General features: G+C 42.9%; 1 protein-coding gene and 1 long non-coding RNA gene across 4 annotated transcripts in view; one reads left to right on the top strand and one right to left on the bottom strand.

Annotated features, from left to right (window-relative positions):
• Positions 1-26,919, top strand: part of LOC146809756 (scavenger receptor cysteine-rich domain-containing group B protein-like) — a 450,060-nt gene that overhangs the window by 110,416 nt on the left and 312,725 nt on the right. For all 3 annotated transcript variants that reach the window (XM_085616608.1, XM_085616607.1, XM_085616609.1), the window contains exon 4: positions 9,835-9,936. In XM_085616608.1, the coding sequence (XP_085472734.1) occupies positions 9,835-9,936 (102 nt within the window). The remainder of the gene's footprint in view (positions 1-9,834; positions 9,937-26,919) is intronic.
• The window catches only part of LOC146809757 (uncharacterized), a 101,813-nt gene that overhangs the window by 28,910 nt on the left and 45,984 nt on the right, over positions 1-26,919 (bottom strand). The window lies entirely within an intron of this gene.

The following is a 26,919-nucleotide window of genomic DNA, read 5'->3' on the forward strand; positions in this document are numbered from 1 at the left end:
AGAACTGGGTAGCTAGGTTAGAATCTCGGCTCAGGCGCAGCATCTTGTGATTCCGTGCAAATCGCTTCGTTACACTTTGCTTAAAAACTGTTATGTAAGAGGAGCTGATTTCCGTGTGAAGCGCTATAATGCCCTTGGTTCAAGTTTGCGCTATAATTATGCGGGACAGGCAAGCGGGTGTGGCCTAATGTAATGTAATCGGACAATATCAGGTGAAAGCACTACGTATTCACAGCTCAGGGAGTGCTTCATCTTATGACAAATCTCCTAATATCACACCCGTTGCGGCTAGGTCTGCGGATGTTAGAACTGGGTAACTAGGTTAGAATCTCGGCTCAGGCACAGCATCTTGTGATTCTGTGCAAATCGCTTCGTTACACTGTGCCTAAAAACTGTTGTGTAAGGGTAGCTGATTTCTGTGTGAAGCGCTATAATGCCCTTGGTTCAATATTGCTCTATAATTATGCGGGACAGGCAAGTGGGTGTGGCCTAATGTAATGTAATCGGACAATATCAGGTGAAAGCACTACGTATTTACAGCTCAGGGAGTGCTTCTTCTTATGACAAATCTCCTAATATCACACCTGAAATGAAAGGCCCGGGGGGTGGTGGTCCCCAGAGCTTGGAGGGCCTTAGAGGACCCCCCACAGATTAATAAAGAACAGTTTGGGGGTGATTGCGGCCCCCCCACTCTTTTTTTACACTGCCCCCGGGACCTGGCCCACCCGGGGGTTTCAATACAACCAAGCGCGGGAGCCTGCGCTTCGTTTTTTTAATTTTCTCGGCCAAATTCGCGCACCCAGCACGAATTCGGATGACTTTGTTTGAAAAAAATACTTTTTGGGGCCCTCGGGTCCTTGTGGGACCCCCTGAGCAGGCCTAGGGGGTCAGGGTGTTTCTACCCTGCCCCCTTTTCTTGTTTTTTGTGTTTCTTTTTCTGTTTTCTTGTGCCTCGTTACCGAGGCACAAGATGGCTGCCAACACTTCCTGGTTTGGAGTGTCAGCAACTACTGAACTGATTTACACAATTTAAAAAAAGGTCGCTTTCTGATACAAGCACTACCTTTTTACCAAATTTGGGGTAATTCCGTTCAGTAGTTCCAACTGTAGCCGTGTCTAAAGTTTCGTATGGGAAATGCATTTTTTACCACTATTTTTTGATTTTCTCAGAAACTACTGAATGGATTTACACCATTTAAAAAAAGGGCGCTTTCTGAACCAAGCACTACCTTTTTGCCAAATTTGGTGTTATTCCGTTCAGCAGTTCGGGCTGTAGCTGTGTCTAAAGTTTCCTACGGGAAATAATATAGAGAAAACACGTTGTGGGACCCCCCTTTTTTCTTGGCCCCAGTTTAGTGAATCACCTCAAAACTTTCAAGATAGGAGCTGACCTGAGCAGGCCATAAGTTTTGAAAATTTCGTGAAGATTCGTCAACCGGCGCCAAAGTTATTGGGAAAACAAAAATGAGTTTCCTATGGAAACTAGGTCGTAACTATAACTACCTACTGGCGACCGCCAGTAGGTAATATATATATATATATATATATATATATATATATATATATATATATATATATATATATATATTCAATGAAGATGCACTCCTGTCGGAAAGCGTAGCCCTCCGAGGGGTGGCACAGCGCCGGTGGAGTAACCCGGTAATTAAATCCTTGCAAAACGGAGTTCCAACTGTGCTCTCAGGTCAAGGAAAAAAGACACCACACCGTCCAAGTTGCTTCAAGGGGGTTTATTGCTTCATAAACCCAACGTGACGCGTTTCACCCTCAACGGGCTTGCTCACACACCGTTATGCTACCGGACCATCGTATACATACATAATTTGTACAACCATGGACATTGAAAGAGGACTATTGCAATGGTTTTTCAGCGCCATTTTGGAACAGTGAATTTTTGAACAAATAGCAGTACTTTATGGGCGCCATTACACAACGGTAATAACATCTTGTATACTGTGTCAAAACATACTTTACAATTTACTTGTTTGTAAATAGACACTCGTATACTGTGGAAAAAACATGATATACAATTATCTCATTTGTAAATGGAAAATCCGTGTCTCGCTCCTAGTTAGCTTAGTTGTAGGACATAGGTAACCAGTTCATAAAGATCTAAAAGACTAAAAAACATAAGCAGCGTCCCCTGACGTAATAATGTGGCGTGTGTTTGAGCTGGGGGTCGCGTTACTGTTTGCTAAATTGCTCTCTATGTATAAATAGCGTTTCAAATTACAGTGTCGTAATTCGCTCCTAGTGAGCTTGGTTCTAGGGCATGGTTATACAGACATGTTTAATGAGCATTGGATGAGCATAAGGGGCACCCCAGGGACTGGATTTGTGCCGTGTGGTTGATTTTCGCAGTTGCTCTCTGTGTTTGATCGCTGTCTGTATTGCTCATTGATGGTGCAACCTATTCCCAAATTGGCTTCCGAGCATGTTAGTGATGTAAGTATGGCCGGCACAATTGGCTATATTATCCTGCAATCCACATGTCTGTTAGAGTTATGACACTGGGTGTCCTTAATTCTTACTAAATGGTAGCTTCGTCCCTTGTGTCTCAGATCTAACTGATGTGTAACTCGACAGCCTGTCAAACCTGTCCTTTACAGCTGTGTCGATTACCTTGCATTGTCTCTATTAAGCCCAGAAAAATTTGCATTCAATTGTATTGTAACATATTGGTCCATTGGCGCATCCTTAACCAAACTGAAAATAAATTCAAAAGTGTCCCAATAATAAAGTTTAAAATAGAATTGGTCTTATCTGTTCACTGGAGAGCAGCTTGGGAAGAGAAGGGTAGGGATCCTGTGTCGCGAGCCCGAGACATAGTCCCTTCCTTTCTTCCTGTAAAAGAGAAACACAGGGTCAGTTGACTCAAACTACAATAGACATTCAAAAGAAAGTTAAAATATATACATCATTAGTTAATTAACCCGTTTATCGTAGTCCTAATTGGGCCTCGATAAATCCTCCCTCATGGATCACCCTCCTTGGAGTATACATTCTGTTCTTAAATGAGATCAGTGTCCTATTTGTTGCTGGAAAATTGCTCTCACTTTAATCCCCATGTAGGTGTATTGCCATCTCCTCATCCATGTTATGGCCGTTCGGATATTTAGTCCCCATCCCAATTATGTGACGTGATTCGCACTGTCTTAGTTTAAGAGTACTGTTACCTCCTCTCTTATTGGGTAAAATTCTTTCTATTGCATAATATGACAGTTTGGTATAGTCTGAAAAGTGTTTAACCTCAAAGTGTCGAGCAATGGGGTACTGTTGGTCCTTATTCGTAATTGCCCTCATATGCTCGAGGACCCGTTTCTTAGCCATGTGTGTGGTGCTTCCTACGTAGCTCAATTGGCAAGGGCATTCAAGCACATAGACTACGTTGGTGCTACTACAAGTGAGGAACTGTTTAATAGGAATCATACTGTTTGTACTGCTGTTCCAAAACTCCTTGCGTAAGCGGCTGTTGCCGCATGCCTTGCAGTGTCCACAGGGATAGAAGCCTTGTAGATCAATAGTATTGCTTCTTTCCATGCTGGGTAAGTCACTGTGTACAAGCATGTCTTTTAAGCTACGTCCTTTCCTGTAACTTATTGAGGGATGTGCAGGTATCATCTTGCCTATGACAGGATCTCCTTTGAGGAGCTTCCAGTTCTGGGAGATCATTTTTTTAATTTTGTCTGAGTGGCCGTTATATGTGAGAATCAGTCTGGTTTCTATATTCTCATCATTTATGGGTGAATTGGACTCAGGGGAGGATTCAAGGATTGCACCTCTGTCAATCGTTTTGACCCTGTCCATCGCCTTTTTAAGAACCCACAGCGGATATCCTCTTTCTTTAAATCTCTGTGTCATGGTTGTTTGTTCCTTTAGGAAACCTTCCTCTGTGCTACTATTTCTCTTTGCTCGGAGCAGTTCCCCGTAGGGGATGCTCCATTTGAGTGTGTTAGGGTGACTGCTAAGAGCATGTAGAAGCGTGTTTCCTGCTGTAGGTTTGCGAAACAAAAAAGTTGTTAATTTGTTATTCGCAATTTCTACACATGTATCAAGATACTCTACCCTCACATTGCTTGTAGTATGTGTGAGTGTTAGATTGTTGTTGTTCTGGTTCAGTCTGGTAATAAAGTTATTGGCTTCTTGTTCGCTGCCTTTCCAGATTACAAACAAGTCGTCAATATAACGTAACCAGAGTTTTACTTTGGTGAAATCAAGCTGTAGGCTGGGTTCCTTCCTGATGTCCTCCTCCCATGCTCCCATAAAGAGATTGGCAAAGCTCGGCGCGAAGCTTGTCCCCATCGCCGTACCGAGGGATTGTTTATAGATTACATTATCAAACATGAAGAAGTTATTTTTCAGACAAAATTTGATAATTTCAAGTATCATCAGAGTGTGTTCTTTGAATCTAATGTGTCTGCGTTTGAGAAATCTTTCGCAAGATTCTGTTCCTTGTTCATGATTGATGACAGTATAGAGGGAATTAACATCCATGGTTATCAATAAAAAGTCATCTTCCCATTTAACATCATGTATTTTAGCCAAGAAATCTTTTGTGTCCTTGACATATGACGGGAGAGTGATTACAAATTCCCTGAGGAAATGATCCGCATAACGCGATAGATTTTCCAAAACACATCCTCTGGAAGAGATAATGGGTCTACCAGGGGGATTGACCTTATTTTTATGTATTTTGGGAAGTAGGTACATCACTGGGAGGATAGGGTGATCTTTCTTCAGGTAGCAGAATTCTTCCCATTCAATCAACCCCTTGTCCTTCCATTCGCCCAGTTTTTCCCAAATCTGTGCAATGCTGTTGTTATAATCTGTGCGATTAGATCTAGAGTAGGTGTTGGTATCACTCAGTTGTCTTGTAGCTTCTGCTACGTACATTTCCCTAGACAAGATGACAATGTTGCCCCCCTTGTCGGCGGGTCGAATTACAATGCTGTCATCTTCTGCTAGCTCTTGTAAAGCCCTCCTTTGTGTAAGGGTGAGATTATGTTTGAAAGTTTGCATTTTCTTGGCCCAGTTCTGTTGCCTAAATTCCAGAAGGTTCTGGCTCACCTGCTCCTGAAAGGTATCAATATTGTCGTGGCTCATTATTGGTAAAAAAGTGGATTTTGGTTTGAAACCAGAAATGGTAGATGCGTCGCACCTTATCTCCATCTCATTTAAAATTCGTTGAGCATCAATATAGGTATCTCCGTCACTGATGTCGTTTTGTAGTTCATGCATCGCAACCAACAGATCAATATCCCCTATAGTCAATTCCTCATCTGTTATGGAACTCTCTTTTTGGGATCTAGTTCTGTTTCTTGTAGGTTTCAGAGTGTGCCATTTTTTAAGTTTTAGTTTTCTGCAGAATTTAAAAATATCAATTCTGTCATTCACATAATTCATGGGGATTGATGGGCAGAAAGAGAGGCCGAAACATAGGGTTCTTTTGTCTTTGAGACTAATGGTTCTGTTGGAGAGGTTCACAATAGTTAAATTTACCATGTTGTCATCCATTATGCGTTGGTCTTGGAGCGTGTCTGTTGTCTTCCCACTGGCTCCGAGTCGTAGTCTTTTCTGTCTCCTCTGTAGGATCCTCTTCCTCCTCTTCCTCTTGGTCCTCTTGTTCTTCCTCTGCCCCTTCCTCTTCTCGTTGGTGTTGCATCTCTCTGAGTCTCCTGATTTGTTTTCAGAGTTTGGCGGTTCCGTCTTAGGAGCCGATATTCGTCTAAAAAAGACGTTGGACGTGGAGTGGCTTCCCCTTCCGACGTTGTTCCTTCAGATGTAGGTGTCGTATCTGAGCCTTCAGTGTTTGTATCGCTTGAAAAGATGGTCTCGTCTTCATTGTTATTGGCTGGTATTGAGGTTGTCGGTATGTTTTTATTTTTATTTTTTGCATCTTTCTCATAAAGATGGTCGTATTTTCTGCTGTGTGTAAGGATTCAACCTGACTCATAATCGCCACAGTCTCTGTGGAGTTTCCTTTGTTTTCTAGCTTTTATATCCTCTTCCACCAGTTTAAGTCTCTTTTTCATTTCTTCCAAAAATTTGCAGATTAGTTCTTGTTCAGGGTTAGACTCTAGTTCCTCTTTGATGCGTCTAATCTCTGTCTTAATACTGTCTCTATCTGTCCAGGCGTACTTCACCAATATCTTTAACATATTGGTCGAGCTATTTGCAGAATTCGCCGACCATTCTTCCAACATTTGGGGATTTAGAGAATCATACGAGGGAGTGATGTAAATCCTCAGTCCGCGAGGGACCATGCCCTTGTCTATGTAGTCCTGTAATGATGTCGCTTCCCACCACTTCGCGATTTCTTGTTTATGCAGTTTTTCATATTTCCTGAGTTTCTCCATAATGGTTGGTTCGTTCCTCGTGGTGGTGAGAGCTGGGTTAGAACCTTTCCCAGGTGCTCTCGCAAACAGCGTTTGTGCTGCTGCTCTGCGTTCATCATCCTCTTCCATTTCAAAGAAACTGATGCTCACCAGTGGACCAGCTCCTGGTTTAGGTGTGTGTCGATCCGAGACCCCCCTGTAAAAGTACAGGGTTCCCCTTGCCACAATCTGTTGTATGTAGGTGTCGCTATGTCTTTACAAGGAAATCCTTGTTCATACAGCAGAGAAATATGCGTGAGTCCTTTATATAGTAGACCTCTCCTTTTCAGATTAGGTTAACTTGAGGTTAAACAACACTTCCGCAAACTCATTGACCGGTATGTCTCGGCTTGGGCATAGAACAGTGGTTAATTTATCCACCCTTCGTGAGTGAGGTCCGTACTAGCACCGTGAGGTCAATCGTTGCACCTACAGTTATGACGGAAAGCAGCTGTCGAGAAAAACTGATCAAACACTTTGCGTGCGCCTAGACCTACTGGACGCCCGTTCTCTCTCGGTAAGTTTGCCAGCGTGCTGTCTGCTATTAGTTGTTGTCACAATGCGGAAGTGCAGTCTTGTTGTTACACCAAACTAACAGGAGGTTCGCTCCTACGGGACTCAAGACACTTGCTACAGAGATTACCACGCATGCATAGTACAAATTCCTCCCGCCTCCGACCCGTTGAGCTTACCTCACGGTGTATCCCGTTCCAGGGATAGCGTGAAGTCGGGTCCTTCTCGGGGTATGCCGGAATGCGTTGGTATCTCGATTATGGCCGGCCGTCGCTCTCCCATTCAAAATCCAATGAAGATGCACTCCTGTCGGAAAGCGTAGCCCTCCGAGGGGTGGCACAGCGCCGGTGGAGTAACCCGGTAATTAAATCCTTGCAAAACGGAGTTCCAACTGTGCTCTCAGGTCAAGGAAAAAAGACACCACACCGTCCAAGTTGCTTCAAGGGGGTTTATTGCTTCATAAACCCAACGTGACGCGTTTCACCCTCAACGGGCTTGCTCACACACCGTTATGCTACCGGACCATCGTATACATACATAATTTGTACAACCATGGACATTGAAAGAGGACTATTGCAATGGTTTTTCAGCGCCATTTTGGAACAGTGAATTTTTGAACAAATAGCAGTACTTTATGGGCGCCATTACACAACGGTAATAACATCTCGTATACTGTGTCAAAACATACTTTACAATTTACTTGTTTGTAAATAGACACTCGTATACTGTGGAAAAAACATGATATACAATTATCTCATTTGTAAATGGAAAATCCGTGTCTCGCTCCTAGTTAGCTTAGTTGTAGGACATAGGTAACCAGTTCATAAAGATCTAAAAGACTAAAAAACATAAGCAGCGTCCCCTGACGTAATAATGTGCCGTGTGTTTGAGCTGGGGGTCGCGTTACTGTTTGCTGAATTGCTCTCTATGTATAAATAGCGTTTCAAATTACAGTGTCGGGCTCGCGACACAGGATCCCTACCCTTCTCTTCCCAAGCTGCTCTCCAGTGAACAGATAAGACCAATTCTATTTTAAACTTTATTATTGGGACACTTTTGAATTTATTTTCAGTTTGGTTAAGGATGCGCCAATGGACCAATATGTTACAATACAATTGAATGCAAATTTTTCTGGGCTTAATAGAGACAATGCAAGGTAATCGACACAGCTGTAAAGGACAGGTTTGACAGGCTGTCGAGTTACACATCAGTTAGATCTGAGACACAAGGGACGAAGCTACCATTTAGTAAGAATTAAGGACACCCAGTGTCATAACTCTAACAGACATGTGGATTGCAGGATAATATAGCCAATTGTGCCGGCCATACTTACATCACTAACATGCTCGGAAGCCAATTTGGGAATAGGTTGCACCATCAATGAGCAATACAGACAGCGATCAAACACAGAGAGCAACTGCGAAAATCAACCACACGGCACAAATCCAGTCCCTGGGGTGCCCCTTATGCTCATCCAATGCTCATTAAACATGTCTGTATAACCATGCCCTAGAACCAAGCTCACTAGGAGCGAATTACGACACTGTAATTTGAAACGCTATTTATACATAGAGAGCAATTCAGCAAACAGTAACGCGACCCCCAGCTCAAACACACGGCACATTATTACGTCAGGGGACGCTGCTTATGTTTTTTAGTCTTTTAGATCTTTATGAACTGGTTACCTATGTCCTACAACTAAGCTAACTAGGAGCGAGACACGGATTTTCCATTTACAAATGAGATAATTGTATATCATGTTTTTTCCACAGTATACGAGTGTCTATTTACAAACAAGTAAATTGTAAAGTATGTTTTGACACAGTATACGAGATGTTATTACCGTTGTGTAATGGCGCCCATAAAGTACTGCTATTTGTTCAAAAATTCACTGTTCCAAAATGGCGCTGAAAAACCATTGCAATAGTCCTCTTTCAATGTCCATGGTTGTACAAATTATGTATGTATACGATGGTCCGGTAGCATAACGGTGTGTGAGCAAGCCCGTTGAGGGTGAAACGCGTCACGTTGGGTTTATGAAGCAATAAACCCCCTTGAAGCAACTTGGACGGTGTGGTGTCTTTTTTCCTTGACCTGAGAGCACAGTTGGAACTCCGTTTTGCAAGGATATATATATATATATATATATATATATATATATATATATATATATATATACACACACACACACACACACACACACACACACAAACACACACACGAGCCTACAGTAATTCATTTGCAATATTGTAATTTCTTTTATATTGCCATGAAATAAATGCCCTGAAATCATTTTCTGGCCAAACTGTCACTGACACCTTTTTTCAGCAAAGAATTGCATTATTGTAGTTTTTGGATGCAAAAACAGATGTTTGGGGTCATGAAAATGGAAATGGGGTGGGCGGAATTCACTAATTTAACTCCATGTAATTGTGCGGAGTTACATACAAATGCCGTGAAAATACAATGGATGGAAATAGGTATGTTGAGCTGCTCACATTGTGATTTAGAAATGGTAGCACGTTCCACACCTAAAAAATCAGATTCGAAGGCACCACGTGGTGTGTGCCAGAGGGTGCAGCTACTAGAGCTAATTTTGCAGGTGCAAAAAAGTCTTTCATAACCATCATTGCTAAAAATCATTTTCTGAAAACATTTCACCTGATTAATCTGAAGGAAGGTGAGCTCTTGACTGTGCTCTATATATTTAAATTAATTTATTCAATTGAAAAACGTTAACAGAACCACTTTAGTGGGTAGGTTAATGATGTGGTTTGGATGCATATTGAACACAGAGATGCTTCATAGCTTTGCTCCATAAGTAGGGTGTCATAGGCATACAAGAAATATTTGAGCTCCCACATGAGCAATAAAATAGTCAGATGTTCATTCAAAATGATACTCATGATGTGCTTTTTTTCTCTTTTAGGTGCAGCAACCTACATAGAAGAACCAAACCTATCTATGATTCTGCAGGACAAAAAAGAGTCTAGTGAAACAGAGCAGACACAGATCACGATCTCACCCAAAGGTAGGTAAACCTAGATGAGTGACCTAACATGAAACTTTTCTAGAATGTCTGAACTAAGAGAAATTCTCAGAATAGAGCACTTTAAAGTCGATCATATGTGGTCTCTATGCGGTGTAAGTTTCACACATGTTTCTAGTCAGACTTTGCACAAACATCAGGTTATACAATGTTCTCACTAAATATATTCACAGTTAGCACTGAATTTAAAGGCAAATTCAGGTGCAAGTGGGCCCAGCAGTCATTTAAACTTAGGGCCTCATTACAATGGCGGTCCGACAAGCATCTGACCTCCATTATCTCAGGCAGGTGTCTGACCGACTATATGTCGGAGGTTCCACCTGCCTGATTATAGTGCGACTGCCATGCAGGCAGTTGAAAAACTGCCCTTTTCCATTGCAGCTTGTGCTGGAAATGGCCCCAGCACAAGCAGCAGTGGAATAGGGCAGTTCTCAAACATCCATGCACCGTGTGCGAGGCACTAGATGGTGCCTGGCACAAGGTGGCTGGATAGTTGGGGGGCACCATATGTCCCTTCCCTCCCGGGCCCATAGTGGAGGAGCAAGGGGGACAGAAAAACGTCCCATTCCGTCTGCCTTAACATGTACAGTCGTACCACCATGTAAAGGCAGAGGGAAAACCAACATTGTAATCCCTATGACGGTGCCACCGACCTGTTGGGCCCTTATTGTGAAAGAGGCAGTTTCCTTTATTCAAATGAATTAAATGGCAACAATTAAAGGATGCAATAGGCAAAGGCCTTTCAAGTACATCAATCACTGGATAGCTTCAACACCATTAGTCCAGCAGTACATTTACTTATCAGCAGTGTCTGAAAACTATCAAATCAAATTCAAAATTCTTTATTGTTTTGGGTAATTAAAACTGTAACAATATTACCTACAGAACTTATAAATAGTTAATATATTGAATAAAATACATAAATAGTGAGAATCATACCATTATTTAAGGCGCGTCATTTACTATAAAACCACACTAAGGGGTTAATTCCGAGTCTGGTGGTCCATGGACCTCCAGACTCGTGGGGGCGCGTTGTTGCCAGTCTCCTAACCGCCCTATTAGCATAAGGGCGGTCAGACCAACATTGCCCTGCCACAGCCGCCAGGGAACATCCGTTCCCTGGCGGTGTTGCAGCGGTCAGGAGGCATCAATATGCCTATTAGGAGTTTCCTCTAAGCCATGGTTTTCATGGTGGTTCCTCCACCATGAAAACCCTGGCAGAGGGGAAATAAAGGGGGCCCTACAGGGCTTTCCTGTGCCTCTGCGCCCTGGGATGCACACAGTGGGCCACAACATGTGCCCCCCTGTGTGCATGCACCCCAGTTCCTGCACTGGATGGACTTATTAGTCAATGCCATGCAGGAACTGTTTTTGGTGTTCTCATTGTGATGCCCACTTCCAGGGTACTGCTGTGGGAACTTCAAAAACAAAACCCGCCAGATAGGAGGTACCTCCTAAGCTGGCAGGCGGCGTGACCATGACTTTGGCAGTGCGGCAGTGGGGCAGATACTGCTCCGCACCGCCAAGTCGTAGTCAGGCCCTAATTGTTTGTTTTCATTTGAGCAGCTCAAGTCATTAATGAGACAGAATAGAGCCTTTTACAAAAACCTAGATTGCTTTGGACCATCTTAATCCACATGACGAATAATGAATTGATCAATAGTAGTCAGCTTTATAAAATGCAACAATTCAAATTTGTTAATAGACAATGAAGTCAGCAACAATTCAGATTTGTTAATAGATAATAAAGACAACTAATAAAGTGCAATAGTGGTTAACGTCATATTACCACCACCTAGTTAGTGCAAGTTCTTATCAGGAATTTCTAACTAAAACTGACCCCAACGATTCACAGAATAGCCAAGGATAACCCTGTTATACTCTTGGCTAGCACCGCAGTTCAGTGTTCATTTCACCTACTGATCAATGGAAGTTGACCATTCACCAGGATGCATTAATGTTTATTCCGATTTAAATTGTACTGCCTTTTCTTGTAATGACAAATATTTTACAGCTTGTAATTCCATTGGGGCTATTTTGGCAGCCCTGCATATACGTATGCCCCTAGCATTAAAGTTCTTTTTTAGTAGCGTGACACATGCCTTTTGTAAGAAGGGGCATATACAAATCAGATGTATAAAGTCCTGCTTTTCAGATCTACAAAGTCTGCATGATGTAGGGCCATTGTATTTCCAAGACGGTTGGTCCACCAGCTAAAAGAATGCAAGACTTAAGTATAGGGCCGGTTTAAGCCTGTCATAGTATTTAAGCATCATCCAGGCGTGCGAGCGACAGGTGAAGGTATTTTTGTCTTCCAGATACCGGTGCATAATTGCAGGTTTATTTACCACTTGCCTGAGAGTTGAAAAGGGCAGATTCTTATTCCAGAACGTAGCTACCTTTGTCCACTGGTTCACTGACAAAATATCAACCCTCGAAATATAGTCTTACAAAAATAATGCGAGAAAAATCTCGATGTGAGAAATATTTTCATTGTATAGTTATCATGTAAATGACACAAGTATTGAAAAAAAACTATCATTGTCACCAATATCGTTGTCTAAAAGATCGTTTAAAAAAATATATATACAATAGTTAACAGTAAATATAATACAAAAATAACACTAATAGAATAAAAATAAAACATTTAATTGATTTTAAAATAAAAATTATTATATTTTTATTTTATATTTAAAATATATTATATTTATTTTCAAAAACTAAAACAAACATATATAATATATATATGTATTTACAGATCTCATTAAAAATTAAATCAATTTAAATTATTAGTTTATCATTTAATAATTATCTTTAAATGTATTAATATAACAAATAAATATACGTATATACATATATGCAATAGCATAAAATATTTAAAACACAAAACAATTTATTTACAAATAGAAAAGTAAACAACAAAAAATTACAATTTACTAACAATATATTACAAATTGAAAGCATTAATAATTATAAATAGTATAATTCTAAATAAACATAAACATTATAAAGTAAATTGTAACATTTTACAAATAATACATACTTTATTCCCACTCTAATTTATACAACAGTAGGTGAACTGTTGGACTCAGGAGGGGTAAAATGTATTAGTCCCACTCCAGTCAGTGCAGCACTAGGATAATTTTTGGATTGTGTAGAGGTGAAAATTACTTTTTCCACTCTAGTCAGTACAACAGTAGGGAAAGTGTTGGATTGCTGGTGGATAACATTTACTATTCCCACTCCAGTCAGTACAAGAGTAGGGAAAGTGTAGGAACACGGAGATGTAAAATTTACTATACCCACCCCAGCCAGTACAACAGTAGGGAATGTGTTGGATTGTGGAGGGGTAAACTTTACTGTTCCCACTCCAGTAAGCGCAACAGTGAGGAAAGTGGTAGATTGTGGAAGGGTAACATTTACTATTCCCACTCCAGTCAGTGCAACATCAGAAACAGACTAATTCCCTTTCATGAAATAAAATCATTTCAGAAACATGCTGAAAAACAGAAAATATAAAGATGTAAATATTAAAAATCTAAATATAACAATTTAAAAAGAAAATTATTCATTACAATTTGTAATACACATAAGAAACTACTACAATTATTATCATAATTAAAATACAAAGCTACATTCTTAAAATAATAACCAATAAATACAATCTTATTTACATTTAAAAAGCACAACACAATTAATACATACAACAATAAATAACATAGTTATAAAAATATTAGTCAATTATTTTTACATTTGTTATTACTTAAATAACCTTCTAGCCTATAATTCTACACAACACATATCTAAATGTAATTTTCAAATTATATTAATTGCACATGTTACATAATTAAATATTTGTTAAAATATTAATAATAATTAACTATTACTAAAATAATTATATTTAAGTACCTCCCCATCCTTTATCCATACAAAATAAAGAACCTACACTTAGGGCCGGATTTCGATGTCGGCCGGAATTCCTTCTGCCCAACATCGACTCGGTCCAGGGACAGACCATTCCAGTCGACAGTACCGACTGCCTCATTAGGATGCGACCAAACACTGTTTGGTCGTATTCCTATATTTCACTATGGGAGCATGCATTACGGACGTAAACCGGTGTAATGCATGCTCTCATAGTTAAATGGGAGATGTGGTTCATCCAGGTGCCTTAAGGTGCCTGCCACAAGGTGCTGGGATCAACAGGGGGAAATTCCAACCGGTGGCCGTTCACCAAAGGGGGCCCTGCTGGGGGCCCCCAAAAACGCTCTCCGACATGGTTTCCATGTCAGACAGGCCAGCATGGAAACCATGTTGGAAACCATGCATTGTAATCTTAAGTGCGGAAAGGAACGCCCATGAGATTACTAGCCGGCTTCTGACTGGTGGGTGAGCTCTCCAAGCCCATTGGAAGCCAGCCGTAATGACCGGCAGGTTTCCTTTTGACCGCCTCCATCATAATGAGGCGTCGGAAAGAAAACCGAGCAGCCTATTACGATGGGACCCTGAAGGCTCCGACCACATGTCAGAGCCTTTACGGGCCGCAACGTAATCAGACCCTTATTATATAAAGTAAAAAAAAATATTTGCATCCTTTTCATAATAAATTGTCAATTATTTACTATGATAAATTAATTATATTTAATTAAATTCCCACCCTTTACTCCAACAAATGCCTCAACTCACACCTAACATGTAACGTAAAGAATATCTTAATTGCATATTTTACATAATTATTTATCACTTTGATAATTATTTTAAATTAACAGTATTAATTAATTATTAGAATCAATTTCCAACATACTCTTTAACGTTACAAAAATAACAAAACACACACAAAAAAGTATTATTCAGTTTACATAATTATCAATTAGATTATTCATCTTAATTTAAAAATAATTCTTATTTAATTATAATTAATTTACTTACCACCCTATACCCCTACAAAACACACAACCCACACCTGAAACTTAATTTTAAAATAATAATTATATAATTAACATACATAATTATCAAGTAAATAATTAGTTATACATTATTTTATTAATTACTTAGTATTATTTTACTTCCCACCATATACCACTTCAAAACACACAACCCACACCTGAAACTTAATTGAAAAATATTTATCATAAAATTAACATAATTATCAATTGAATAATTAATATTAATTACAAATTATTTATTAATTAATCATAATAAATTGACTTCCCACACTATAACCCTGCAAAACACACAACCCAAACCTGAAAGTTAATTTAAAAAATAAGATATTTACCCAGTTAACATAAATAATTATCAATTACATAAAAATTATTAATTAAAACTATATTATTTAATCGCAATTAATTTACTTCCCTCCCGCGACCCGCTGCAGTACTGAAATGAAAACATATATATAAAATTACATTTTAAAACTACTACAATTAAAAATATATGTTGTAAAACATTAACAATATTTATGCAAACATTGTATAACATATATAAATAAAATATAGTAAAATACATAAAAATGATTAAAACACTATTCTTAGAACATTATTTTAATAAACTATATTATTGATTTCGATAGTTTTGTTAACTATATTAATTATTTCAATATTGTTTTTTTTATTTCAAATAATTTTTATTGAAATTTCAAGAAAAAAACTAAAACATAGATGCTTATAAAGAAAATCACAAAGTGGCATGAGTTGAAATACAGCTACAAATGTGATTGGAAATGATAATAACAAAAAAATAGACAGAGAGAAATACAAAAGATGAAGGAATTGCAGAGAGGCTACGAATTAAGTGGCATTTGGATTTGTGATTAGGTTAATCATGGACGGATTTCATTTTTGACATTATTATTATTATGTAGTTCGATCGTAAGGTCACATGGTAAGCATATAATCGAAGACATAAAGGTTTGTATAAGATGCACTATAAGGATATCATGTTAGAACGTCCATTACCATAATATAGTAGACATAGTCACATATCCTATGTCTTAATGTCAAAACATCAATAAACAAGTAATTCCCACATATCCTCCCACATCGCACCCGCATTTATATTACTTACCTTAAAATAGGTATTCTTGACAATGATATTTTGCACAATATATTTCTGTGTGATGATATTTCAGACTCGATATTTCTGTCTGACAGTATTTAATTTCTGATATTTTATCTCAACACTTGTCAGTTTTAATGACGTGCAAAGAAATTTATGATGAGTAGATTGAGGATCTTTTTCCAGGGCTGACTATAATGAATTATTTAATAAGCTTTCTTTATTTTACCTTATTTTGTACCAGCACTTAATGGTGGTGTACATTCCCCCAAGTATCTGATGTGTGAGCCTAAATTCCAATCAGACTTGTGCAGGCAAAAGGTTTTGAGGAAGCCTGAACACCCGCTTAAATGTGATGACCTGCAGTCTGGCCAAAAGGGATGCGTCTTTCCCATGCATGGCAACACTTGCATATGGCACGGTCTGTAGCAATTTGCCCGCTATTACTGACAATAGTGGTTTAAAAGAGGGGCATCCAATTTCTTTGAAAGTGTGCAAAATGCAAAGATAATGGTGTTTTCCTCATTTTGCCATGTAATGTTTCTGCTCAAGGAAGTTTGCTTTAAAATCTATATATACTCCCAAATATTTATAGCTGTTAACCTAATCCAGCATTGTCTTGTCGTGTCTGATCTTGACCGGGGGCCCAGGTCAGTTTCTAATAGCCATTGTTTTAGTTCTGGTTGTATTGATTTCAAGTAAGTTAGCAGTCAAGCAGTTTTTCAGTTTAATTACTTACCTTTGAATTCCAACTTTTGTTACACTTAGCAATACAACATCATCCGCATAGGATAGGTGTGATAGGCTTAAGGGGCCCAGGACCAGTGGACGCAAATTTACGTGGTCTAACCTGGGTGATAGCTCTGCCAAGAACAGGTTGAAAAGATGTGGCACCAACACGCACCCCTGTCTGGAGACACTCTCAACCATGATCACATCTGCCATAGAAGTTATCCTATTGCACATATGCACCACTCTTTTGTGCTCTGTTGTCTTAAAAAGTTCAAGATCCAGAGTAAGCTGCCTTTATGGCGTAAGTCATTTATGTCAGAAACATCCTTGGCAGTAAACCCACGTAGTTTATCTTACAATTCCCATCCTTTCCTTTGGGGTGTACCTCAAGAGTTAGCCCTACCCCCAATGCTGTTCAACATTTATGTATAGCCACTGGCTGTGTTGCTAAGCAGCCTAGGAGTCACTTATCTTAACACAGATGATAGAAGCTTCATCAATCTGCATTAGGACTACTTCGATCCTACCGCCTGAGAAGCTATCATGAGGTCCATTGTGTTCTGGATGACTTAACTATCTAAAACTGAATCCCACCAAATCAGAAATTCTACCCTTCTTCAATAAAGTCAGTCTCTGTGATTACTCTCCATGGCTTTCAGAACTAGAAGTATACCTCCAGCCGGTGATATTAGTACTTACCCTTGGAGTTAAACTAGAATCCAATCTTAATCTTCAAAAATTCCCAAATCTCTAGTGTGAAAAAGGCATGCTTTCTTCAAATCAGGGCTATTCGACACATTATGACTTTTATTCCTTACATCCATGAAATCACAATGACAAAGCCTTTTTTTCACAATCCACATTAAATTATGACAACTCAGCATAATTTAGTCTACCCAAAAATCTACTGGATACTTGGGCCGGGGCCAAGGCTGCTAAGATGGAGGTCGTGTATCCGTGGGGCTCCTGTTGCCTGGACCTAATCCTTATTGACAGCAATTCTTTTATCACTTGCAGGAGCCTCTGATTGGCAGCTTACCTTCCTTGCCAGCCTTCACGCTTGCCTGGGGCCGCCGAGGAGTCTCTAATCCAGAGCAGTCGGCCTTGACAGGGGCCCATTCCACTGGCCACGTGGCAGCCGCGCATCTGTAGGCCTCGCCGCTACCTTTCCCCCTCCAGGGCCTGTCGTTTTCTGCCTGCCCTCAGCAGTGGATGTATCAAGCTGCCCATCCAAGCCCTGATGCTGCACTGGAGGAGGGGCACCCACTCCCTATGGAGGATTATTGGGTGTGAGGCCACCCGGGATGGCTGGAGGCTGAGCTGCAATGAGGACAGCGGCTGCACCTCTGTGGCCACAAACCATCTGATGACCTGCCGTGTGCACTGCTGATGGCAGCTGGCAGTGGTTCCATGGCGTGTGCCTAGGACTCAGCACACCGGCGAGGAGGCCGACTGCCCCCTGTGCGGTTCCCTGCTGATTGGCTGATCTGCATTGTTCGGGCCCGAGACGGATCGTGGCTGATGGAGAAGGTTCACCCTCCTCCTGGTGGTGACTGGGGTCGGATCTTGGACAGCAATTTCCCTGAAACTTACCTAACTAGCCCTGCAGCCCCAGGGTGGAACACAAGCTATCCTGTGTTGCTTGACAGGGGTGGGTCCCTTACTTGAAGGGCCGTGACCTGCTGCAAGTGCTGTGTGGGGAATCTTATCCACTCCTTAGTGCCTGGGAACTGAACGTGCTGTGGCTTCTCCAGGTCAGGACTGTTGAGGAGGGCTCTGTTTGCTAGTCACCCCACCTTCTTCCTGCTGGAGACTTTCTTTTGCTGGTGGCCAGAGGCACATGTTGTGTGGGCTAGGCCTTGCTCATTGTGTGGTGGCTACCAATATTTCAGGGCCCCACCATCTATTGGGACATGTATGCCGTGGGGTGGTCCCTGTTGCCGATGAACTGCACCGACGTACTGTGACGCTTTGGTCCACTAGTCCCCACTGACTATCATGCTGGGTCCTGCCCTCAGCCTGCTTTGTCCCCTGCCTCACATCCTGTTGCCATTGTCTATTCATTGGGCATCTCTGGATCAGTGACTGACCAGACACCGGCTCCCCGGGGGCGTGACCTGTGGCTTCCGCAACTTAGAGAGGGCTGTGCCAGGGGCATTTGGCGCCTATTGTGGACGGACTGCTCATGCTGCCGGGGTGGCAAGCAGGTCCGCTCCATGTGAGCAGCCCCTTTGTCTGCAAACGACCCACCGGGCTTTGACAATGGGTCCTGGGAAGCCGCCCCTGCCAACGCTGGCCCAGACAAGAATGGGTCAATGCCCAGTCCCCCCATGTGAGGCGAGGGACAATGCGGGGCCCCCTGCGACCGCCTCTGAGCAACCCACTGCTGCAGACCTGGGAGTGATTCTCAAGGCCATCCAGGACTTGAGAGAAGCTGTGGAATCCAAAGGTGATGGCCTCCAAATGGACTTCTTTCTGCTGAGCCAGGACCTACGCAAGGTTGTGGATAGAGTGGCCGAGGCTGCGACAGGCATTTGCAAGACCAAAAATGAGGTTGCCACACTCAAACATCAAGTATCTAAACTATCCAATTTGTTCAGGGCTCTCACTGAAAGGGCGGAAGATGCCGAAAATCGACTGAGATGCAATATTCTTTGGCTTATATGTCTTCCTGGATCCTTGGAGCCCTTGACCTTGCTGAGATGCTGGAATAGTGGTTCCGGTTCTGGGACCTGACTGGCAGGTTTTCGAATTTGCTTGTCAATGAGAGAGAGCATTGTTTGTTTACATCGAAGCCTTTGACTGGGGCCCCACCACGGCCAGTGAAACTGTGACTGTTCAACTTTAAAGACTGAGACACTATTCTGCGTGAAGCCCCCGCCCTACTAGAGCTCCCGCTCTCGAACTTGAGGGTCCTTATTTTCTCTGATTGCACCAAAGTGGTGCAGCAGCAGTCTTTTGAGGAGGTGAAGGAAAAGCTCCGCACCCTTAACCTCTGTCATGTTGTCCTCTCCCCAGTCCGCCTGAAGGTCCTTTTTCATTCCACTACCCTTTTGTTTTGATACTCCATAACAGGGCTGGGATTGGCCAACAGAACAGCACATGCTGCGGTGTTCATCACCTGATGTGCATCAAATTGACGACCTCTGGGGACCAATCAGACATTTCCACGTTGATGGAACAGGGGAAGTCGTTCTTGCTCCAGAAAGTCAAAGGCCAAACAGTGGGGTATAGGGTCAGCCACCAGTGTCATTAGCCCCCTACAAAGCTTTGATAGATATTCCATGGATTTTTCTGTTGTTTGGGAATGTTCCGTGTTCCATCTCTCGACCCCCTCGCCTCCTCGATCAAAGATATTGAGACCCTCTTGTCATATGGTCTGCCCTTACTGTGGTAATTGGCGGGTGCAGTGGGGGCTCCTAAGCAGACTGCTCTTACTCCTGGCTGCTTGCTGGGATGGACTTTGGTCCGTTGCTTGCTATACTGCACAGCTCTTGCTGCCCCCTATCTGGACTTAATACCAATTCCATTGTTCTAGCTCCGTCATTTCTGTTCTTCCTAGGCTTCATTTGTATGCTCTCAGGAACCTTCTCATGTTTATTGGGCACCTATGTACCACAGATGTTTCCCCCTGTTCTTTACATTAATGGAGTAGTTTGTTTCAGGGCAACAGATGTTTCCTGGGAAGAAGTGTGGGGTGGGAGGAGTTGGAGGGAAAACTTAAGTTGGTCCATAGGGGCTTTGTTTGTTGTTCTAACCATGCCATTTTCTTTCAGGGTTTTCTACGGCAACTGCTTCTAAGTTGTCTCATATAACCGCCTACCTTCACGGAGGGTTCACTGTGGCCAGTTTGCCTGGGTCCTCCCCCCATTCCTAAGGATCAGATTAAGAGTCTGGGCATCTGGCTTGATCGCAACCTTGATTTCAAGGCGCAGGCCCACAAAGTTGCAGCTAGTTGCTACGGACTCCTTAAAATGCTGAGAGAAGTCCTCCGCTCCTTCCATTTTCAGCCATGTTCCAGTCACTGATTCGTTCTCGGCCAGACTATGCCAATGCCCTCTACTTGGGCGCTCCATGTGACACTATTACTAAACTACAGACGGTCCACAACTGTGCAGCACATCTGCTCTTGAGGATTTACAAACCCCAGTCGACTAAGCCTGCCCTCGCTACTCTTCACTGGCATCCTGTTAAGAAGAGAATTGAGTTTAAGGCTTTGTATATTGTACACAAGACATTAGCAGGAAAGAGACCTCCCATTAATAGCTCCATAATTTTGCCTTATTGTTCAAACAGAGGTCTGCGCTTGGACAATCAGAACCTGGTTACAGTCCCTAAAATAAAAAGGGCTAGAAGTGGAGGCGTGTCTTTTCTTATAATGCAACCAGGCTGTGGAACTCTCTCCCCCTTCATGTCTGTCTCGAAGTTAATAACGTAGCCTTCTGGAAACTGCTTAAAACTTTTGTTTCGCCTAACGCCACCCGGAGTTCTATGAATATTCTGCTCAGTGCTGGGATGCCTCCGGGTAGCTCAGCGCTTAAGAAATGCTTTATTCATTCATTCATATACTATCACAATTGTGCCTAACTCATTTCAAATAGATGTCCATGGTCCTCGGCAGAGCCAGCCTGCGCCTTTCTTTTCCCACCATGTCTACCCCTAGTCTAATTGTTTTCTCTTGGAACACAAATGGTCTGTTGGACTAGATCAAGTGCTCCTTGGTGCTGCTCTATATTAAGGAGGTGCAAACTGCTAGTCGTCCTTTTACAAGAAACTCATCTATTTGGCTTGCTGTGCATGTTCCTTGATCAATTTGGATATGATAGAGTTTCTCATTCTGGTTTTGTGAGGGGCTCCTGGGGGGATCCTTCCCCTTGATGGTCACTAGGGCTCCCGAGAATCCCTAAGAGCTGTATGTGAGGGTTAAGGGTTGCTTGGTGGCCAGACATTAAAGCTTTGTTTCGTGCTCGGTTCCTCCACCATTGTTGCAACCCATCAGCCAGGTGCTACAGTCCTTTATCCTGACCTTCCCCTTGGGGATTAGCTTGATAGGTGGGGACTTCAATGCGGTGTGGGTTGATGCACCTGCTCGGTATTTTTGTCCTCCTAGGCTGATTCAATGGGCTTGCACGATGCATGTTGCTCCTGGCATCCTGCTGCGTGGGCCTACACACATCAGTCGCCGACTCACAGTATGGAATCACATATTGATCTACTGTGGTTGCCGGCTGGAGATCTCCTTTCTGTTTGATCAGTGTGAATTCTTCTGTGCTGCATTTTTGATCATGCGCCCCTCTTCATTGAATGGGGCATTTGAACTCACACCCTCTGCCCCACTTGGTTATATAGTGCATGGCACCTGAAACAGTGGCATAAGGAAAGTTTAAGGGGCCCCCCGGCAATGTACACAGAGGGGCCCCCACTCCGCATTTTATCCAGAGGCCTCAGAACGTAGTTCTGTTCTGAGGGGGCCCCCTGGAGCTGGGGGGCCACCCCTGCACCGCGGGGGATGCGGGGACCTGTGTTACGCCCCTGACCTGAAGGCCCCGAGTGCATCACGTTTGTGGAGGTGGAACTGCAGGCCTTCATTCAACTCAATGTGGGCTTGATGTCATCAGCAGCTTTCAGCAAGCCCTCCCTACGGGGTCATCTGAAAGGTTATGCACGCCGCTACAAAGCCCACCAGCTAGGTCAAATAGCTGACTTTGATGGCTAGATACTTCAACTGGAGGCTGACTTGCACCGCTGCAACACGGAGGAAACTCGTCACCTCTTAGCCATAGCATGCACTGACCTGAGATAGGTCTCCCTTGAGGAGGCGAAACAATGCTGGAAGGTCTCAATACAAAAGGTGTATGAATTGGGTGACAAGTCTGGCAAGTTGCTGTGCTGGCTGACGACCCGTGGCGTCTCGGACTTAGTGGTCCCTGTGGTCTGTGATTCCTCTGTCCGCCTTCAGGAGGAGCTACCCGATATTGCTCAGACCTTCACACATTTTTAACAAGCCCTCTACACCCGGTGCCCCCCGCCCTCACCGGAGATAGAGAACCCCATTTTATGTGATATTCCACTGCCATCTGTCACCGACTCCATATTCTGGGAATTGGACCTACCTCTTACCGCAGAGGAGATAGACTCTGCTATAATGGCATTGCAATCTGGAATAACAGCGGGCCCCATTGGCTACCCCATTGAATACTATAAGCAATGTTGAGACATAGTAACCCCATATTTGCTCACTTTTTGCACTGCTGTGGTACAGCTGAGATCTTTCCCATTGAAACTGGACTGGACCCCTAATGTGGATCTTTCCAAAGAAGGCCTTCCGAGGGATCAATGTTCATCCTACCGCCCCATCTCCCTTATCAATGCCAACATTAATATTTATGCCAAGGACTGACCTGTGCTTTTCCCTATCTTATTCACTAAGACCAATGAGGGTTCATGCCTGTGCAGACTACTCACCAATGCATTCGTAGAGTACAAGCTTCTCTCTCTCGGATACGGGATGGTGCGCTGGCCCTCCTCCTCATAGATTTCTCTAAGGCCTTCGATACGGTCTCCTGAGACGTCCTAGATACGGTCCTCCTGCGAGTTGCATTCCGTCAGATGGTCCGCCTTATTCACTGTGATCCGACAGCCCAGGTAAACAATGTTTTGTCGGCCTCCTTTCTCACTCAGCAGCATGCGCGCCAGGATTTTTTGCTTTCTCCCCATTGTTCACTTTTGCGATAGAGCCCCGACGCATCTTATACGGTGCGATGCCCGGGGATGGAGGTGGCAGGATGGCTTTGAGGACCGCATTGCATTATATGTGGATGACATTCTCCTGTTTCTTGAGGACCCGTGGATCTCCTGGCCTGGTGCCTGGAGATCCTTAGTCTATATGGTGCTGCATCTGGCCTCCAAATCAATGCAGACAAATCTAGGTTGGTGGAGGTAAGGGGAGAGGCGGGGGATGCGGGGGGGACTGAACTGGTGTCTGGCAGTCCCTACTAGGCAAAACTATTTTAAATACCTAGAGATTCACGTGTCCCACCTCCCCGACTTTGCGTGGACTCTCAACTTTCAGGGCCTTGCCCAGGCTCTTGATCGGAACTTGCATCACAGGGCCAACCTACCTCTCAATCCCTTGGGGCGCATTGTGCACTGTTCAACTTGGTGTGTCTTCCCAGCTATTTGTATTTTCTTGGAAACTATCCCTACCCTGCTTCACATAGGTTGCTCCACTCCTTGATTTCTAGACTTACGAACTTTGTGTGGGCTGGTGGACATCATAGGGTGGCTTTTACTCGGTGCATAAATACCCCATTGATGGTAGTCCTCGACTGTCTGATATATACATTTATTACTTGGCAGTGCACCTGATGCCAGTTAATGAGTGGCTAACTGGGGGCTGGGATAAGCCTGCTTACCACTTCAAACTCCATCTTGTGGTTTTTTTATGGTCTTCTTGACCTGCTCTATGTACCGCGGCTACCGCGCCTACCTGCACGCAAGGGTCTCTTGTTTGTCAGAGAGCAGCCTTAAGTCTCACCTATTGGGACCGCCATTTAACTGTGATGGCTCCTCTATGTTGGGATACATGGCTCTGACATCTTTCTACTTTGGAGGGTTTTGCTCAGTGGGACAGAATTGGCATTTCTTACTCAGGGGCCATGTATAAAGGGGAAAGCTTAATGTTCTTTCAAGATCTTAAGGATTGTTAAGCTCTAGCTAATTCACAGTTTTTTTGCTTCCATCAGCTGTAAAATGCTCTGTGACCACACATCTCACCAGATACTTTGCTTCCTGAATACAGTCCGCTTGAAGCCAAGATGTTCCTGGGAAAAGGTGCCTTTTCTCTGATTTACGGGTCATTGGTCATTCATGCCCCAGATGCTCAGAGAGAAATGGGTAAATTGGGTGAGGGACCTCGATGAGGATTACTGGAGGGAGACCTTTCTCACACCCCGTGAACTGGCAATATCCTCCTGAATGCTCATGATTCACATAATCTACCTCCGTGAGGCTTATATTTCCCCATGCCGCTTGCACCAAATATCACCCAATGCCCAAGCCGCTTGCATGCAATGTGTGCTCCCAGCCGCGGATTTCTTCCATATGATGTGTGATTGCCCGGCCCTGCGTTACTTCTGGGACGGGGTAGGTCTGGAGCTCTCAGCGGTTCTTGAGCACCCTCTGGACTCCATGTAATGTAGGGGCAGATTGAGGAGTTGGGGGGCCCAAAGTCTAAACGCGCTTTTCTTGAAGTGGCCTGCTTGGTGGCCAAGAGAGATGCAGTCCGTGCATGGAAAAAGCTGACACTCCCCTCAATCTTATGTTGGCATAGGGGGGTAAACTGGTGTGCGCAACAGGAAAAACCTGTTATGCTGCCCGTGGATGTCCTCATAAACATGAAAGGGTGTGGGTAAAATGATGCTCTTCTTATGGACTATTTATGTGATGTAATTGATATCATCTGCTGAAATATTGCCTTGTCTTGATGTGTTGTTCTATGCACAACTCTTACTGTATGTGATACTGAATGTCCTTGCCATGAAACTTGCAACAAATTTGGTTATTAAAAAGAAATCTATTGGATACTTACAAATGGTCCAAAACTCCCTAGTGAGAACCATCATCAATCTTGACAAAAGAGGTTCTGGCTCACCCCATCTGCAACAGCAACACTGTCTGAAGCAAATTAAGTTCAAATCTTGCTGTATTGTATAAAACCTTTAACAGCCTTTCCCCTTAATAACTGACAAAAAAATGAAAGCGTTATGCACCCTCTAGAAGACTATGTTTAGGCAACAATACTGGGTATGTTGTCCCCTCAACCAGATTCTCCAGAAGAGAAATAGATCCTTCAAGGTCCAAAGTGCAACCCTTTTGAACAAAATTCCTTAGGAGATTTACAATTAGCCAAACCTTCTGAATGTTAGAAAGGCCATATAAACCTAGGTTTTTAATGACTAATGATTGCTGCTTCTCAGAATGACCAGGTGGCAGGGCCACAAGACTCCTTTTGGAGTGTAGACCGCACTGTAGAAATACCCCATAAATAAATAAATAATAAATGAAGATACTGAAGAGCTGTCAACATCTACTACTGATACTGTAGTGGTAAAAATAATGACTCACTTTCTAGGATATTCCATAGGTAGCATGTTATGGCCTAATGAAGTGATTACATTTATGCTCAATAAACACCATAGTATAAATATTGATTTTGTTTTATATATGTATACATCAGCAGACTAGATACAGTCGAACATCGGGAGCGAGACACGCCATACGTTCAAAAAACATTCTACAATTTATTACATCTTCACGTCAATCTACTTAGCAAACAATCTCCAGAGCTTCGACATAGTAACCCGTGGAGAAAGTGATCACAACCCTCTGGTCATAAACCTGAACCTAAACCACCAGAAAGATGATACTGGCCAGGTGCTAGGTCTCTCAATACAGACGGATTACACAACTTAGGAGAACCAAGTGGCACCCTCACCAACTTCCCCAGGTGGCCAAATGACTCGAGGGTGGGACACTCTGGGCGATGGACCAGCTAGGGGTCCAAATCCTATCAGCTTGGTACCCAAAGATTAGAACACTGGTTGCAACTTTCCAGGGCCACACAGGACCCTGAAAACGAAATTGGCAACATCTTAACCAGCACAATTGTGCCCGACAGCAACAGAGCATTAATCAAACATGGAAGAACTTGAGGAAGAGAATCCGTCTGCTCAAATTCAACTTTACATCCGGAACCTTAGCAGCCGCAAAGGATGCATGGAAAGCACACAGGAAAAACATCTGGGTAGCAAAACATGCACACCTAGAGGAGGAGTGGGAAAAGATATTTCTGATGCTCAAAGAAGGATCCCCACCCCGGTTCTGGCAGTACGTAAAAGCGCCCCGGCCACCAAGGGCAAATGCAGTCTTAGCAACATTGTGGGAAAACCACGGGAGGCGTCAATTCTTAGCTCAAAGCCCCTCAGCCATCTTGGAACCAGCCAGGGCAAAAGTAGAAGAACACTAAGCTCCAATTTCATCTATGGAAATAGTATGGAAATAGTAAGATTATTCAAATCCATGAAGGCTAGCAGAGCCCCAAGCTCAAACGGGTTCCCTGTTGGGATTTTCCAATCTCCTCCAGACAGCTGGGCCAAGCTCCTAACGCCGCTGTTT

This window comes from Triturus cristatus, chromosome 7, assembly GCF_964204655.1.
Source record: "Triturus cristatus chromosome 7, aTriCri1.1, whole genome shotgun sequence".
Classification (NCBI taxonomy): Eukaryota; Metazoa; Chordata; class Amphibia; order Caudata; family Salamandridae; genus Triturus; species Triturus cristatus.